The 17185-nt window shown below is 43.9% G+C and overlaps 1 protein-coding gene across 2 annotated transcripts; it reads right to left on the bottom strand.

Moving 5' to 3' along the window:
- Window positions 1-3618: 3618 nt before the first annotated feature.
- Window positions 3619-17169, bottom strand: LOC121540310 (ral guanine nucleotide dissociation stimulator-like 1). 2 transcript variants are annotated; one of them, XM_041849088.2, is made up of 20 exons: window positions 16977-17169; window positions 16781-16862; window positions 16634-16660; window positions 16341-16427; window positions 16093-16125; window positions 15849-15973; window positions 15601-15690; window positions 11202-11340; window positions 10972-11086; window positions 10694-10863; window positions 10260-10459; window positions 9837-9908; window positions 9477-9670; window positions 9231-9352; window positions 8039-8358; window positions 7842-7928; window positions 7642-7713; window positions 7290-7491; window positions 4192-4224; window positions 3619-3885 (listed from the first exon to the last, which is right to left on the bottom strand). In XM_041849088.2, exons 1-17 carry the CDS (start codon window positions 17069-17071, stop codon window positions 7653-7655), a joined length of 2019 nt encoding a protein of 672 aa, XP_041705022.1. In that variant the 5' UTR covers window positions 17072-17169; the 3' UTR covers window positions 3619-3885; window positions 4192-4224; window positions 7290-7491; window positions 7642-7652. The 2 variants fall into 2 exon arrangements, with proteins under 2 accessions (XP_041705022.1, XP_041705021.1); XM_041849087.2 differs by lacking the exon at window positions 16093-16125 and having other exon boundaries at window positions 16571-16660.
- Window positions 17170-17185: the final 16 nt, after the last annotated feature.

Here is a 17185-nt window from a genome sequence, read left to right as displayed (position 1 = left end):
ATAAGAAAAGGCTTAACGTGTCTTATGTACTAAGACAGTGTTATTAAAAGACCAAACTAAGTAAATATCATATCAATAAAGTATACTATGTACAAAACATCAGATGAGCCCAGAATACATAGTAGCCTACATAAGACATGTTAAGCCTTTTCTTATAATGGTTTTCTATGGGAGGAAAACACTTAACGTGTTGTTAAACGTGTTTGCGTTCATATTCTGGCCTCATCTGATGTTTTGTACATTTAGTATACTTTATTAATATGATATTTATAGTTTGGTCTTTTAATATCACTGTCTCAGTATATTAAGACACGTTAAGCCTTTTCTTATAATAGTTTTCTATGGGAGGAAAACGCAACGTGTTATTAAACGTGTTTGCATTCATATTCTGGGCTCATCTGATGTTTTGTACATAGTATACTTTATTAATATGATATTTACAGAGTTTGGTCTTTTAATAACACTGTCTTAGTACATTAAAGAACGTTAAGCGTTTTTCACGAAAGCGTTTTAGAATGTCCATATAATAGCAGTTCAAAAATCCATATTTTTGTAAGCATGAACCAGCAAGGGAGACGTGCGTTTGTCTCGTTGATACAGTAAATATGCAGCAGCTAGCTAGTAAGTTATGGTACATCCGATAAGGTGCGTAGCATTCGTTCAAAACTTACCTTTCTTTGTGCAACTTCAGGTGTCGAACAAAGTTGGACGTTGTGGCAGCTCCGTCTGTAATCTTCGATCCGCATGTTTTGCAGATTGCAACTCGTTTTTTGTCGACTACCTCGTAATTTTTATAGCCAAACCAAACTATCTTCGGTATCATTTTGACAACTGGCGCGTTGTTGCTTGATGTGCTTCATTGGTTGTCTTGCAATGTGCCTGCTTAGATGCTGTCGAATCAAAACAACGTGGGACTACAGTGATTGGATAACGTGCAGGCAGCGCGCGCTCTCTGTATGCATACAGGTGGATGGTGCACATTTTTTTCACAGATGCAGATAAACGGAGAGCGGCGCGGCCGTGTGAAAAAAATGTTCCCCAGTTTTCATGGGAAGTAGCAAGTCTTCTTGAGTCATAAGGCGCAAGTCCAAGTGAAGTCACGAGTCATTGATGTTAAAGTCCAAGTCGAGTTGCAAGTCTTTGTACATTTTGTCGAGTCGAGTCTGAAGTCATCAAATTCATGACTCGAGTCCAAGTCACATGACTCGAGTCCACACCTCTGGTAATAACCCATTAGTTAGGCTACTTGTTTGTACCAGAATAATAATTCGAAGTATCGTTCAACCATGTAAATCTTATAAATTGTTAAAAGGGTCAATCAAACAACACCAATCATAGTAATGATCATTTATTTAGGTAGAGAATTCTTTGGCAGTGAATAAGTACACAAACTGAGTTCATGAGAGAAAAATCACAAGTGCTGCATGAGAATCATGACAGGGAGAATCGACCACAGTACACGTTATGACCAATAACAGACCAGTACACTGCGCTCAGTGAAATGGCCAGAATGTCAGTATTAGAGAAAGAGTGTTATAGTAAAAACCACAGTGTGATGGAGAGAATAGGTATTAAAATGTAGGAGTGTATATGGCACAGTATGGACCGATTTCAGTGTGTGGGTTAGACAGGTGGGGTGGAGGTGTTAATGCTGGTTAGGAGTGTGTGGGAGCCGGTATCTGTGGGATTCCGTTAAGGGGGGGGTTGTGTGTCGGTGTGTTGAGGCCTAGGTACAGGAGGAACTGAATTAGTGTCAGTGTGGGCTAGTGTGCAAATGTAATTCAAATCATCTGTAACTCAAACTATTGGGGGTGAGTGTTTGGGTGAGGCTCGGTGCACAGGGGGCTGGCTGTTCAGAATGTTGTAGATAAAAAAGTAATGTATGAACAGACATGCCTATTCTGAACGACAGTCAAACGAAAATATCCATCTGAACATCCTGTAAGAGGCTCGGCACACTTTAAGCAAACGGATCACAATGCAGTACGTGAATGTAGTATTTCATCACAAAATAGGTCGCTCCTTTGTTGCTTGCTACGCAGCTTTTCACCACTCAAAGTTTGAAACGGAACATATTATTCCTTGCACTACGGTGGGGGACACTTGTGTAGATAATGAGGCTGTATTACACCAAACTCGCTTGGTTGAAATGAAACAGTTCCTTTTTCGGCACAAAGTTGTTTCACTTCACAAAATTACTATTAACTTAAATTGCAAAAACAAATAAGCACCAGTGCTGCTATAAATCTGTGAAAACAAGTGCTGAAAGCATAAACGCTGTTGATAAACTTTAAAAACTGCAACATTTTCTCTTGCCCCATGGAACAATGTGTAGCTAGAATTGCAAGAAATTAACTTTAAAATAGAAAAATTATCTGCCGCCAAGAAGGGGGCTCTAAAAATGTTCTTACCTAGGGCCCGGACTGCATTCAGCCGCGTCAACGGGCTGAACATAATCGGAATTAACATTTAATTTAAAAACATGGTCTTCAGTCACCCTCTCCAAGTTTTATTGATATACACTGTATACGAAAAATTAGGAAGACCTTCCTAATATTGAGTTGCACCCCCCTTTGCCCTCAGAACAGCCTCAATTCGTTGAGGCATGGACTCTACAAGGTGTCGAAAGCGTTCCACAGGGATGTTTTTGACACACTCAAACCGGTGCGCCTGGCACCTACTACCATACCCCGTTCGGAATGGCACACATACACAATTCATGTCTCAATTGTTGCAAGGCTTAAAAATCCTTCTTTAACCTGTCTCCTCCCCTTCATCTACACAGATTGAAGTGGATTTAACAGGTGACATCAATAAGGGAGCATAGCTTTCAGCTGGATTCAGCTGGTCAGTGTCATGGAAAGAGCAGGTGTTCCTAATGATTTGTACATTCAGTGTGTGTGACACGTTTTCCTGCCCTGTAAAAAACAAATCAGAGACTAAATGATACTCCATTTTGTTCTGAGGTGAAAAGAGGTTAAGATTAGACAAGAGTAGGTCACTCATTCCACCTACTTCCCACCTCCTGACGTCACCTAACCACTAACAAGTGCATCTCTATTAGGACTGCTAATCGTCGTGGCAGGCAGCGCAATCCGGTCCTCACATAGAGACCCATCCTATGTGTCACTACACCCTAAAGGTGAGAGGGGACAGCTAAACAATAACAAAAGGAAATAACTTGTTAAAACCAAGTAGTAACCTATCAGAATGCCTCTATACTGGCATTCATCACTCAGCTCACAATACGAGAGGTGCAGTCCCGCGTGGTGCACACTGGGAAACTGCATCACTCCGCTCCTGTCAATCAATCACCCAGATTAACACAGGAGTCCATCGTTCATCCCTGTTAATAAAGGCAACTGGACAGGACATAGTCTCGCTCTCCTTCCAGGCTCCCATCTCTCTCTGAATGGGAAACATACATACAGCCTCCACAGGAAAGAAAAGAGTCGGGGAGGGGGGGAATAGGTCCGATTGGGGACAAGGGAATAGGTAATTCAGAGTCTATCATGTCATAGACTTCAACTCATTCCCCCATGTTTGGTCCTTCTCAGTCTCCCAGCCCCTTCAGTCTGGGGTTGCTCCAGGCCTCGTGCCCATGTCGGGCGGGGGGGGGGCACAGGGTGGGCTTGCTGAGGCATAGGGACAGGCTGGAGCACTGCTGGGCGCGGGGAGGCACAGCGACTCCTCAGCTGGACTGGCTGCCCCGCCGTGCCTCGCACATGCAGCAGGAAGTCAAAGTTGGCTGAGGTGTTCATGGCATAAAAACAGGCTTAGTAGGATGCTGCAGGAGGCCTGGGTGTTGTAGGTGACATGCAGGGCGGGCCAGGTGTTTCACTCAATGGGGAACTGGCTGCTGAGGAGTCAACTCCCTGGAACAGTCTGGTGACAGAGGGAAAATGGTCAGACTTAAAAAAGGACCATTTAAAAAGGACCTTTTATATGGGTCAGATAAATCTAATATAAAAACATTGATAAAACATGCCAAAGGCTAAGTTTCCAAATCTGATTGTAGAGGAATTCAATAATGTCTATATTATTTCAGGGTAGATTTATTTTAAATCAATGTTAAGTACAGTATTCCTCATGGGGAAAGATCAGTGTCACAGTCATGTCAATCGAGCTGACCCTAACATTAATGACTTTTCCTAATTAGTGGGTTAAGAACAGCTTGTAAATGACACTCACCTGTCGCCCCTTCTCAAAGTTGAAAAGCTCACCCTGCAGAGGACAAAGATGACAGTGTGAAAGACTGAACGCTGATACCACGCTGTGCTGGCTAGAAACAGCAGTGGTGGACTACTCTAAAAACTGCCAAAAAATACTAATGGAAACGCATGCTCTAGATGCAAACAGCGATTAGTCACACACACAGGAGAAGTCTATACAATCACTCAGAATGAGTAGAATGATAGTAAGACTCACCTCTACTAGGTCTGGCCGGGCAGTATCTACAGTGTGTGAATTATACCGTCACAGTCGTGTGAGCCTCTAGTGGGTGCACGCGATTGCAAATACTTTTATGGGTCTAATTGTAAAGACATGTAATTTAACAGTAAAAATGTATTACATTTTAATGTTGCATGAAAACAAATAGTAATGATGTGGTCATCTGATTAGCTAGGTGTCCATCCAATTGGCGACCAATTTCCATGCGAATATTCAAAAATCTGCATAAAAACAATACGCGCATTTTCCCACCAGAGATGTTTCCATCAAATTGACTTGTGGCAGATAAAAGGATGTGCGTGATGACGCAGACACATAAAAATTACTTTTGCAGTTAAATTCCCATGTACCGAATAAAAAAGAAGTTAAGTGGGTTTCCATCTTATTTTGAACTCTGATGGTTTTGGCAGACATTTATTTTGCTTTATAAAGCGAATGTGTCGACTCTGATCTTCGCACGCGCACTCTAGCCAACAGCTCGCAGATATAGTGGGGGTATAGCCTACATGAGATTATGGGTAAGAGCGATATTATTTTTATTTCTCAAATGGCAGCCAAGCATCTATCATCATGTCACCAGAATAAGACACTCGATATTTATTGGAAAGGAGCATCAAACTCATCACCGTGCCCTTTCACCACCCTATGAAGTTATTAAATGCGTTATGATTCTGTAGCCTAATAAACTGCATGCTTTCCCGAGTCACATTGGGATGACCACACCATATCATCGCGTGACTCCAAGTTTACGTCAATATGATGGTAATTATTTAAATATTTACTTTCCACCGCAATTTCTCGCATAATTAATTTTACCGAGAAAAAGATCCCACCTAACGTATTTTGGTTTGTCGACATTGGATAGTTTACAGGCCTGTCGTGACATTTCTGGCATGTACATTACTCACATAAAAAGGTTGGATGGACACCTGGTTGTTGTCAAACAAATCACTTCAAAAAGTTGGCTACCTGCAGCTGCGCACGTTCATCCACTCCAAAATAATTCCAGCATCCATTTAATTAATGGAAATCTGTTACAAACACCATAATGCCATTCTGTGATTGTTATTAGGACTACTACTACAGTGGCATGTATTCATGGATGCCAAGGGACACCATGCTTCCCCAAAAATGTGAAGAAAAAAAACGTATGAAATTATGTTTCATAAGTTTCCTTCAATTCACAAGTGGCCGAATATACACTGCTCAAAAAAATAAAGGGAACACTAAAATAACACATCCTAGATCTGAATGAATGAAATAATCTTATTAAATACTTTTTTCTTTACATAGTTGAATGTGCTGACAACAAAATCACACAAAAATTATCAATGGAAATAAAATGTATCAACCCATGGAGGTCTGGATTTGGAGTCACCCTCAAAATTAAAGTGGAAAACCACACTACAGGCTGATCCAACTTTGATGTAATGTCCTTAAAACAAGTCAAAATGAGTCTCAGTAGTGTGTGTGGCCTCCACGTGCCTGTATGACCTCCCTACAACGCCTGGGCATGCTCCTGATGAGGTGGCGGATGGTCTCCTGAGGGATCTCCTCCCAGACCTGGACTAAAGCATCCGCCAACTCCTGGACAGTCTGTGGTGCAACGTGGCGTTGGTGGATGGAGCGAGACATGATGTCCCAGATGTGCTCAATTGGATTCAGGTCTGGGAAACGGGCGGGCCAGTCCATAGCATCAATGCCTTCCTCTTGCAGGAACTGCTGACACTCCAGCCACATGAGGTCTAGCATTGTCTTGCATTAGGAGGAACCCAGGGCCAACCGCACCAGCATATGGTCTCACAAGGGGTCTGAGGATCTCATCTCGGTACCGAATGGCAGTCAGGCTACCTCTGGCGAGCACATGGAGGGCTGTGCGGCCCCCCAAAGAAATGCCACCCCACACCATGACTGACCCACTGCCAAACCGTTCATGCTGGAGGATGTTGCAGGCAGCAGAACGTTCTCCACGGCGTCTCCAGACTCTGTCATGTCTGTCACATGTGCTCAGTGTGAACCTGCTTTCATCTGTGAAGAGCACAGGGCGCCAGTGGCGAATTTGCCAATCTTGGTGTTCTCTGGCAAATGCCAAACGTCCTGCACGGTGTTGGGCTGTAAGCACAACCCCCACCTGTGGACGTCGGGCCCTCATACCACACTCATGGAGTCTGTTTCTGACCGTTTGAGCAGACACATGCACATTTGTGGCCTGCTGGAGGTCATTTTGCAGGGCTCTGGCAGTGCTCCTCCTGTTCCTCCTTGCACAAAGGCGGAGGTAGCAGTCCTGCTGCTGGGTTGTTGCCCTCCTACGGCCTCCTCCACATCTCCTGATGTACTGGCCTGTCTCCTGGTAGCGCCTCCATGCTCTGGACACTACGCTGACAGACATAGCAAACCTTCTTGCCACAGCTCGCATTGATGTGCCATCCTGGATGAGCTGCACTACCGGAGCCACTTGTGTGGGTTGTAGACTCCGTCTCATGCTACCACTAGAGTGAAAGCACCGCCAGCATTCCAAAGTGACCAAAACATCAGCCAGAAAGCATAGGAACTGAGAAGTGGTCTGTGGTCACCACCTGCAAAACCAGTCCTTTATTGGGGGTGTCTTGCTAATTGCCTATTCCATTTGCACAACAGCATGTGAAATGTATTGTCAATCAGTGTTGCATCCTAAGTGGACAGTTTGATTTCACAGAAGTGTGACTGACTTGGAGTTACATTGTGTTGTTTAAGTGTTCCCTTTATTTTTTTGAGCAGTGCATTTCACCAGAGAATGCGTAGAAGCAAGCAAAACAGCGTATCAGTCTGTGTAGCCCATATATCTGATGCTGTCTCACCAAAAAAAGCATGACAGGTGCCGTTTCGTTCGCTCGGCTGCTTTCTCCAGTGAGGTTGATGCGTCTTGTTGGCTTTTGTTTCGTTCAAATTATTGTTGTTTTTAAGGAGGGGCTCATGCCTGTAATTTGCACTCCGAGTAACTAGCATGGTCAGGTCTGTCAGGAAGTTACCCAAGTAAGGTAATGTCCCCCGCAGTGCACCCTGGGAAAAGAGAAAGCATAGATTAAACCACACCAACACATCTGCAGCCACAGCCAAGTTTCTCTCACTTTGACTCCTCTCCTTAAAATGAAAACAAAACAGGCCTTGAACACAAACTGCCAGTGGCTTGTAGCCTGCTCCATCTCTCACCATTTCTATTTTCATCTGGAGTTGTGTGAGAGTGTGTTTCTGGTGCTCCTTAGCAAACTTAGAGGTGCCCTCCTGTAGGGGAAAAAGTAGATTGTAGTAGTGATTTGATATTTACACAATCAATTCATCATCAATCAGTCAACCACTACACACACAACCAAACCTTCTCATATGATGGTATTAGCAGAGCAGAGTCTCACCCCCCCATCAGCAGCTCTCGGCTGGTCAGGTAGTTGTTGTGATCTGAGAAGATGTCTCTTAGCTCCTCAAACGTAGACATGCTGTCTCTAGGGGAATTACATAGAGAAAGGTTAGAACTAATTGGGAATGCACAGGAACTCAATCACAAGTTGTGACTAAAATTCATATGCATTCAGATTGTGAAAGAAAGACTCACTTGGGCACCCAGAACCAGGACCTCTTCAGTCTGTAGAGTGGGTTGGACTGCAGGGCAGACACGATGGCGCGCAGTGAGGAGAAGTTCTTACGCATGCGACACTCCTGAGCGATGTCTATCCAGCGCTGGATGACCCGTGCCCTGAGGTGTGGGCGGATCTGGCGTCGGTGCAGTATGGTGCTCACCACACACGCTGCCACAGCGTTGAACTGGGTGATGGTGGCACGGATGGTGGGAGCACTGTGCTTGTTCTGTTTCTTATCCCTCTGGGACCAGATGGAGCCCAGGCAGTGGTGAGGAACCACCTTCTTGAACAACAACTGGAAACAGACAAATTAAGCTGTGTTCACATTGGCTTAATTTCGTAGGTGGTTTGAAGTCAGATACAAATCTGATTCCTGGCCATGTGACTTGTGTCTGAACGGTCAAATCTGATTTATTTGCCATCAAGTGGCTTTTAGACTTATTTGGCATATCTTGTTGCTTACTAGCTAGTTTGACAAGAACATGTGGTAGCTAACTAGCTTGTTAAGTGTTTACAAACAAATTAGTGAATGTGTTAGAAAGCTAAACAGCTACCTAACTATATAGTTGATTGTTGTGGCTAGCCAAAAAGGATTTGTTTTGAAAGTTGGATCATCTTATTCAAGCAACTGGGAAAAGTTCATGGCAGGCATTGTTGTCAACTTAGCTTGCTACATAACTTCTGAGTGATAGGAAGCACGAGCGCCACCAATCAGCCTACACCACTGCGCACACACCCATCGTTACTAGGACAACTAGCATAGCCATGTCAGCAAATTACTGTTGTTATCTGAAAACACACAAATCCAATTTGGGCACTTGTAACTTGCTGTTTGGATAGTCAGTAGTCAAAAACGGATTTGAAAAACAAAACTGACTTTAGCATTAAGGCCTGCAGTGTGAACAAGGCTTTAGACTATTAGGCTGCGTTTAGACAGGCAGCCCAATTCTGATCTTTCTTCCACTAATTGGTCTTTTGACCAATCACAGAGCTTTTCAGAGCTGAACTGATTGGTCAAAAGACCAAACAGTGAAAATAAATATGAGAATTGGGCTGCCTGTAAACACAGCCATAGTATTTAAACACTTAAACGTAAATGTATCCTGTATTGTTCAAATCCCACCTGGGAACCCATATTCCCACCCAGACCCCCTCCCTTTCTCTTACCGCATCCATATAGGTCAGCTGCTCTGCCACCAAATCTGCATCAAATGACATGAAGTCTTCCCGGACCTCAATCTCCACTTCCTCATCCTCACACAGGCCGAAGGAGCGTATGCTGTCGAAACCTACCAGGAGTAATGATCAGATTAATGATGGAGAGAGAAATTAAGGAGAGGGAGAGATACACAAGGCTAAAGAATTGTGAGATGATAGAGTACTAATTAACTACATATCAGACTGTTCACCCACCCTCTGAGTCTAGATCCAGACTGGCCTCGGCCTTCAGCTGCTCCAGTAGACTCTGGGCTCTACGCATGGGCTCTGATCCAGGCAGGGTCCTCTGTAGGTAGGTCATCACCCTCTGGAGGCAGGGGTAGGATGGAGGCTCCTGGAAGTCCTCTGGACACTGGTCCAGCCAGACTCGCAGGATGGAGGCCAGGGCACTAAGGGGGAAAGAGTCAGGGAGGGCTGCTGGGAGCAAGCTGCCGCTGACAGAGGGCAAGGCAGACAGGAAAGCTACACAGTAACAACTCAACAACTTTGCTTGATTTCCATTTTGATTCAAGCGAAGACAGACCAAGTAAAACAGGAGACATTGAGAAATCGTACGTTCGAATGGCTCCTTTGGTTTCAAAGGGTCTACATTGCTCAGTCTGTCCTCTATCCTCTGGAATTCCATACCTGAGAGAAAGACCAAGAGAAAACAACATTTCAGCAGCAATGTCTACCATCAGTCTGTAAAAGCAGTGAGACCAGTAACAGTCTCCTCAGCCTCTCAATGTAGAGCAGTAGTGTTCTTCAACCATGGTTCTGGAGAGCCACAGTCTGTACACGCTTTGTCCCAGCCCAACACTTACACATACAATTGACTTAATCAAAATCATGTTGATTAGATGATTATTTGAACCAGGTGTTATAGCACTATGGCTGGGACAAAAGCTTGCACACACTAGGGCCCACCAGGACCAGGAGTTGTCAGCTCCTGCTGTACACTCCAGCCACCACGGGCCCCCAGCCCAGAACCAGACGTACTTGTCTAGCAGCAACTGCAGCACGGTGTGCGTGCTGGTGAAGGCGCGGTATGTGGACAGGAATATGCTGGTGTAGGCAAGGTCATTGCCCCGGAACCCCGTCAGCATGGTCTCCACCAGCCGCTCCAGAGTTCCAGACCGGATCTTACAGGTTTCTAGCTGGATCACCGTGTGGCCGGGAGGCAGCCGGTCCCCCTCCGCCTGTGATGAGACAAGATGGAAAGAACCAGGGATATTAGAACGATGAGAATGGGGAAAGAGAGAGATGGAGGGACAGATGGAGGTTGAGACAAAGGCAGCCTATATTTAAATTCTTAAGCAGATGTGTCAAGAGTATTGTGTCTGCTGGGAGAATAATGAGGGGAGAGAAAAAGGGAGAGCGAGAGAAACCTTTGTGCTGCTAGCGCGCTACAATAGGAAACTACAACAGGTGACCTTGCTGAGGCGCAGGCTGGCATGCTGTTGGGCGCAGGGGAGTGTGGAGGCGTAGCGACGACTCAGCTGGACAGGCCACCCGGCCGTGCCTCGCACACGCAGCAGGAAGTCAAAGTTGGCCGAGGTGTTCATGGCGTAAAACACGTTGGCATTGTCAGGAATCACCAGTTCTGGAAAAGGAAGGATTTTTTGTGACAATATTATCACAAGTCAGTAATTACAAATTAGAGTACAAGACTATGAGTGATATATTTGAGTGACAGGGAGAATGTTTGTACCTCTTTTGTCAGAGATGACCTGCACCAGCTCGTATCCCTCCCCAGGCTCACTCTCCAGGTTGTGTTTGGCCACAGCTCTAGAGATCACTGCTGGAGTCTTATCCTGACTCGTCAACTGGGGAGGGAACAACACCATGTACCAATCAATAACCACTTTTCAGGGTTCCATACATTTATTCAAAATGTCTTGGCCATCTGAATCAAAGTACTAATCTCCTGCTGAGACGTACCAAGATGCTCTTGTAGAGGTTGCCGTTGCCCTGCTCCAGGCTGAGTCTGATGATGCAGGCGTCCTGGGCCTGGGTGTTGTAGGCGGGGGGTGAAGGGGACATGGGCGTCAGGGAGTGCAACGGTCTTGTGCGCAACTGTCTGGTGACAGAGGGGAAATGGTCAGGTAAAATAAAGTCCCATTTTGATTATTTAAAAAAGGACCATCTATATGGTTCAGATAAATCTAATATAAAAACACACTGATATAACTGATACATGTTAAAACATTTTGGGCTCTATTTGAACAAACCCAAAGCAAATGGTCAATCTTAGCGCTGGCAGTAGCGTTATAGGTTCGGGGTGTCTGAAATATTTTTGCTATCTTCACAAACGGAATAATGGGCGCAGTAGCTGGCCGTGGCACGAAAGGACTGGGTTTTGATGAATACACAAGTTGGGGGTGTGTCGAAGCTTGGCCCCTAACTGGCCAATCAGAATGTGCTCCATGGCTAAATATGTGGTTGCTTCAAGTTGTGTATTTCCAGTCTTCTATGTATTGAGTTAGTCCATTATAGCCTAGTTTATTAAATAGCTTGCCCCATATTTGCTAAATATGTTAAATGTTTGCAGTCCACATTGTTCGAATTGCATTGCTTCAATATGGAAATACATGGCTAAACATAGGCTATAGCGTTCACACTGATATAGGGTCTAGGCCTACTGTAAATTGTAGTCTGGACATGGACATGCCAAACGTAGTCAATAAGCAAGATTTAATTCCCTAGGCTATTGATAAGGCCTAAAAATAGTATAATTCTAATCAAACAAAACCACTTGTTTTTAATAAGCTATGTCTAAATACAGTTACAGGCACCATAATTGCTCCCTGTGGGTGTATAATGCAGACAAGGCAACTTGTTTTACACACATCCAAACTTTTCACAGGAGCTGGATACCCACCTAGCACATTTTGTTCCTTGGAAGTTGTGGGAACATACATTTTGGTTTCATATTGGTTCTGGTAACGAAGCCATACATTTCCTGACTGGTAAAATGTAAAATTGTTTCAAGATTCTGAAAAACAGAAGGAACATTTCGCCTGTTTTGAGAATTTAATTTTTAGGTTGCAGGGAGGTTCTGAAAATGTTTTACTATGGTTCCCTGAAAGTTTTCCTGGGAGGTTTTAACGTTCTAAGAACGGAAATTGTAGGTTGAGGTTTTTGAATAACTTCCTTAATTATTTCAATAACACTGCTAAGCTTATAATGGGTTAACTTTTTTGAAGTCCAAGCACAGACAGGACACACAATTTAATTTCCTTAGGCATTAATCATGCAAACATTTTCTTTGTGACATGGCATCAGTGAGATTCAAACTTATAATCATATTTTCTTTATCCATGAAATTAGTCCAATGCGCCATCATGATGGAGCTAGCATGCCATGTTTTTTTACGCATACAAAAGCTGTTTATTTTAGTCTATTCAAAACAAGGGTTGGAACCGGTTCAAAGAACAGAACCCAAAAATAAGGAAATTATTTGAGGAACAGAACCCGAAACTGTTCCGGAACAGAACTGTTATTTTAAAATCATGGGAACTGGTTAATAACGTTATTTTACGTTCCGGGTATCTTTTTCCAGTCCCACAAAAATCGCAAAGCCCTCACTCTGTCACTCAAACTTTTTCCTGCGTCTGCCTGCCAACTGGAAATCTTTACCAGTGGATGTGTGTATAGGATACCTGCCCCTCCCTTCTGAAGCATAGGTTACTGTAGCCTACTGATGATGTTACAAGCGTAATTCAGAAATTAGGGAGAGATGTTTAAAATAATGGATTAACTTTTTCAATGCTCGTTAAAGGATGCAGTTTCCCATTGGATTTATTAACTACAAAAAGGTAAGATGTATTTTTAATTATAGCGCTGCTCTGCACACAAGCTTGTTAGCTAGCTAGCTCTGGTCCAACGTTAAACAAACTGAAGTTCAAAGACAAAAATAAATAAAAATAAACATTCAAAGTTCCTCCATAGAAGCCACTCCTCCATAGGTATAATTATGTGGGCCTAATTAACATAATGTATGTCATAAAAAGATGCCCAGCGCTTCAAGGCAAGCTTCCTCCATCCGCTCTCGCAAAATGTCAGTTGCATGTTGCGCCATACACTGACTGGCAGCACAGTGTGTGTGATTGTATTTCAATATGATTAAACCATGCTGTTACGGCAAAATACTATTTGCGCTTAACAACTTTCCTATACAGATTAAATCGGCCATAGCAAGCTGCTCTATCCGCACTGATTAGTGAAGACATTTCATGTAAAAAACATTTCAGAGGTTTAAAAAGGAACGATATAAACCGTTACTTTTTTTGGGTTCGAACCGGTTCAGAACTTTATTTTGCTGGTCGGAACGAAAAACAAATATGGTTCTGTTCAGAAAGAAATGATTGGAAAATAATTTAGGTTCCAACCCAATTCAAACAGACCCCATTTCAAAGGAAACAAGCGCTCATTAAGATCAGGTGTGGCCAATTAGTGGGCACAGCCAACACACCTGAAGAAACTTAAGAGTTTAGTTGATGATGAGAACGGAATGTATAGTGTTTTTGTATTTTACCCCCTTTTTCTCCCCAATTTCGTGATATCCAATTGCGATCTTGTCTCATCGCTGCCACTCCTCAACAGGCTCGGGAGAGGTGAAGATTGAGTCATGCGTCCCCCGAAACATGACACGCCAAACCGCGCTGCTTAACACCTGCCCGCTTAACCTGGAAGCCAGCCGCACCAATGTGTCGGAGGAAACACTGTTCAACTGGCGACCGAAGTCAGCCTGCAGGCGCCCGTCCCGCCACGAGGACTCGCTAGAGCGCGATGAGCCACGTAAAGCCCCCCCCGGCCAAACCCTCCCCTAACCCGGACGACGCTGGGCCAATTGTGCGCCGCCCTATGGGACTCCCGGTCTCGGCCGGTTGTGACACAGCCTGGGAACGAACCCGGGTCTGTAGTGACACCTTAAGCAATGCGATGCAGTGCCTTAGACCGCTGCGTCACTCGGGGGCCCTGTAATGTATACGTTTTTAAATAACACACAAAAGTTGTGGTTTTTATGGAACGTTTTCTTAACGTTCTCGGAACAATTTGAGAACATGATTTTAAATAGAACGTGCGGAAACCTGTAGGAAATGTTATGCTGAAATACCCACAGAAGAACGTTGTTTCTTAACGTTCTCTGAACTAGTTGAGAACATTCGCAATGGCAAACCAGTTGGAGAATGTTCCTAGAACATTACCAAAATTGAAATGTAACCATGTTTGAACTTTTAGGAAACATTCTATTAAAGTAATGAAACACCAAGAAAATGTTTTTTTATCAAGTTCCTTAAATGTACTGAGAATGTTCCAAAGCCAAGCAACAATCATGCACCATTTCCAGAAAGTTGTGGGAAGGTTGTATGCGAAATAATCATAGGACAACCACGCTCTCACCAAGCTCTAAGAAACATATGGTTCTCAGAACGTTATGTGCTAGCTGGGTCAAGCTCCAATATAAAGAGAAAGGGGGAACATCCACTCACCATTATACTGCTTTCAAATTGAATGTTTTATAAACATCATGGAACCATCTTACAGATCATATTTGCACTTTTCCAGAAATAGCAGATGAAATTGCATTGCATTCGAGCCATGTACGTTCTCGCCATAAACCCATGGATGGTGAATCTTTCTAATACGTTTTAAAATATAACTAGTTCAGAGAACATTAAGAAACAATATAAGTTTTAAAATATAATTTTTAAACTGACAACAATATTTCTAAATAGGATCGAATCAGAAGCACGATATCATAAAATCGCTTCTCTCGTTCCATGGCACTGTGCACACTTGGGGCTAAAAGTCTTTACACGTAACATTCGCACATCTATACAATATACTAGGCTCCTGTCAATTGGATCGGTGCCCACGTGCAACGCAGATTTTCAAAAGATCTGCCGTTGATATGGCATTATAGAAGAACTGAAGAGTTAGGAATAGCGTGTCTTTTTGTGAGTCTTAAAACATCCCATTAGCGCTGCATGAAATTGTCACTTTTGCACTTGTTTTTAGGACACAACTTAAATATTGCCACCCCTCCCACCTCAGCGCAAGTGAGCTGATGTTAGACGGATAAATTGAAGAACCTGCCATTAGAGCTGGAAAATGCCAGTGCGCCAGTTTTAACATGACAGAATTGAAAACTAACGTGCGTTTGACACTTAAGCCTCCTTAGCGCCAGCCGGAAATAGAGACTATTAAGGCTAAGGTTCCAAATCTGATTGTGGTCAGAGGAATTCGATAATGTCTATTTCAGATTAGATTTATTTTAAATCGTAATGTTACGTACAGTACACATAATGTTTTAAGTCGTCCAGTGTGTACTTACTGGCTAAGTCTCTTGACAATGCCCTTGCAAAGTTTGCATAAAGTTGTACGTCTGTCTCCCACTCCTTCAATGTCACAAGACATGGCATGGCTGCAGAAGACAAACCGAGAATAATCATGATATCACTACTACCAGTCCACTTATCCTAAGTATGAGTAAAATAATCAGAAAGATAGATGGAGCAGAGAGGATAGAGGGAGTAAGAGCTGATGTAGAGATACAGTGTGAATGATTAATGACGCTTGTACCTCTCCTCCTCATCGCTGTGTTGGGGCTGGTTCTTGAACCAGCGCAGGAAGGCAGCATCAGCACTAAGACAGTAGCTGTTACACGCAGACTGCAGCAGCTTGATCTGAGCCATCACCTCAAACTCCTGCATAAGAGAGTCCGAGAGAGAGATCAAGGTAACAGTCATGTCAATCAAGCTGACTAACAATTACTTTTCCCATTTATCTAATTAGTGCGTTAGAACAGGTTCAAAATGACATTCACCCTTCGCATCTTCTCAAAGTTGATTAGCCCCCCCTGCAGAAGGCACAAAGATGAGTGTGAAAGACTGAACAATGATACCATGCTGTGCTGGTGAGACAAACAGCAGTGGTGGACTACTCTAAAAACTGTCAAACAAATTCCTCACATACTCATGGAAACTCATGCTCTATATGTAAACAGCGGTCACAACACACACAGGAGAAGTCTCTACAACCAAACAGAATGAGTAGGATGATAGTAAGACTCACCTCTACTAGGTCTGGCCGGGCAGTATCAAGCATGGTCAGGTCTGTCAGAAAGGTGCCCAGGTAAGGTATCGTCCCCTGCATGGCACCCTGGGAGGAGACAGAGCAATGGCTAAAAATCATACCGATACAGCAGCAGTTACAGCCAAGCTTCTCACTTTGACTCCCCTCCTTAATAGGTAAACAAACAGGGCCTCGAACACAAACTGCCAGTGGCCTGCTCCATCTCTCACCATTTCTATTTTCATCTGGAGTTGTTTGCGAGTGCATTTCTGGTGCTTCTTAGCACAGCCTACCTGATTGGCAAACTTAGAGGTGCCCTCCTGTAGGGGAAAAAGTAGATTGTGTAAATATCAAATCACTACTACAATCAATCATCAATCAACGACCACACCAACAACCAAACCCTCTTATATGATGGTATTAACAGAGCAGAGTCTTACTCTCATCAGCAGCTCTCGGCTGGTCAGGTAGAGTTTGTGATGTAAGATGTCTGATGGCTCCCCAAATGTAGACATGCTGTCTCTGGGGGAATTACATAGAGAAAGGTTAGAACTAATAGGGAAAGCATAGGAACTCTATCAAATTAGTTGTGACTAATCAATGAATATGCATTCAGGTTGTGAAAGAAAGACTCACTTGGGCACCCAGAACCAGGACCTCTTCAGTCTGTAGAGTGGGTTGGACTGCAGGGCAGACACGATGGCGCGCAGTGAGGAGAAGTTCTTACGCATGCGACACTCCTGAGCGATGTCTATCCAGCGCTGGATGACCCGTGCCCTGAGGTGTGGGCGGATCTGGCGTCGGTGCAGTATGGTGCTCACCACACACGCTGCCACAGTGTTGAA

Source organism: Coregonus clupeaformis, chromosome 26 (genome assembly GCF_020615455.1).
Source record: "Coregonus clupeaformis isolate EN_2021a chromosome 26, ASM2061545v1, whole genome shotgun sequence".
Classification (NCBI taxonomy): Eukaryota; Metazoa; Chordata; class Actinopteri; order Salmoniformes; family Salmonidae; genus Coregonus; species Coregonus clupeaformis.
The sequence above is the reverse complement of the archived record's forward strand: the minus strand, read 5'-3'. Positions and strand labels throughout refer to the sequence as shown.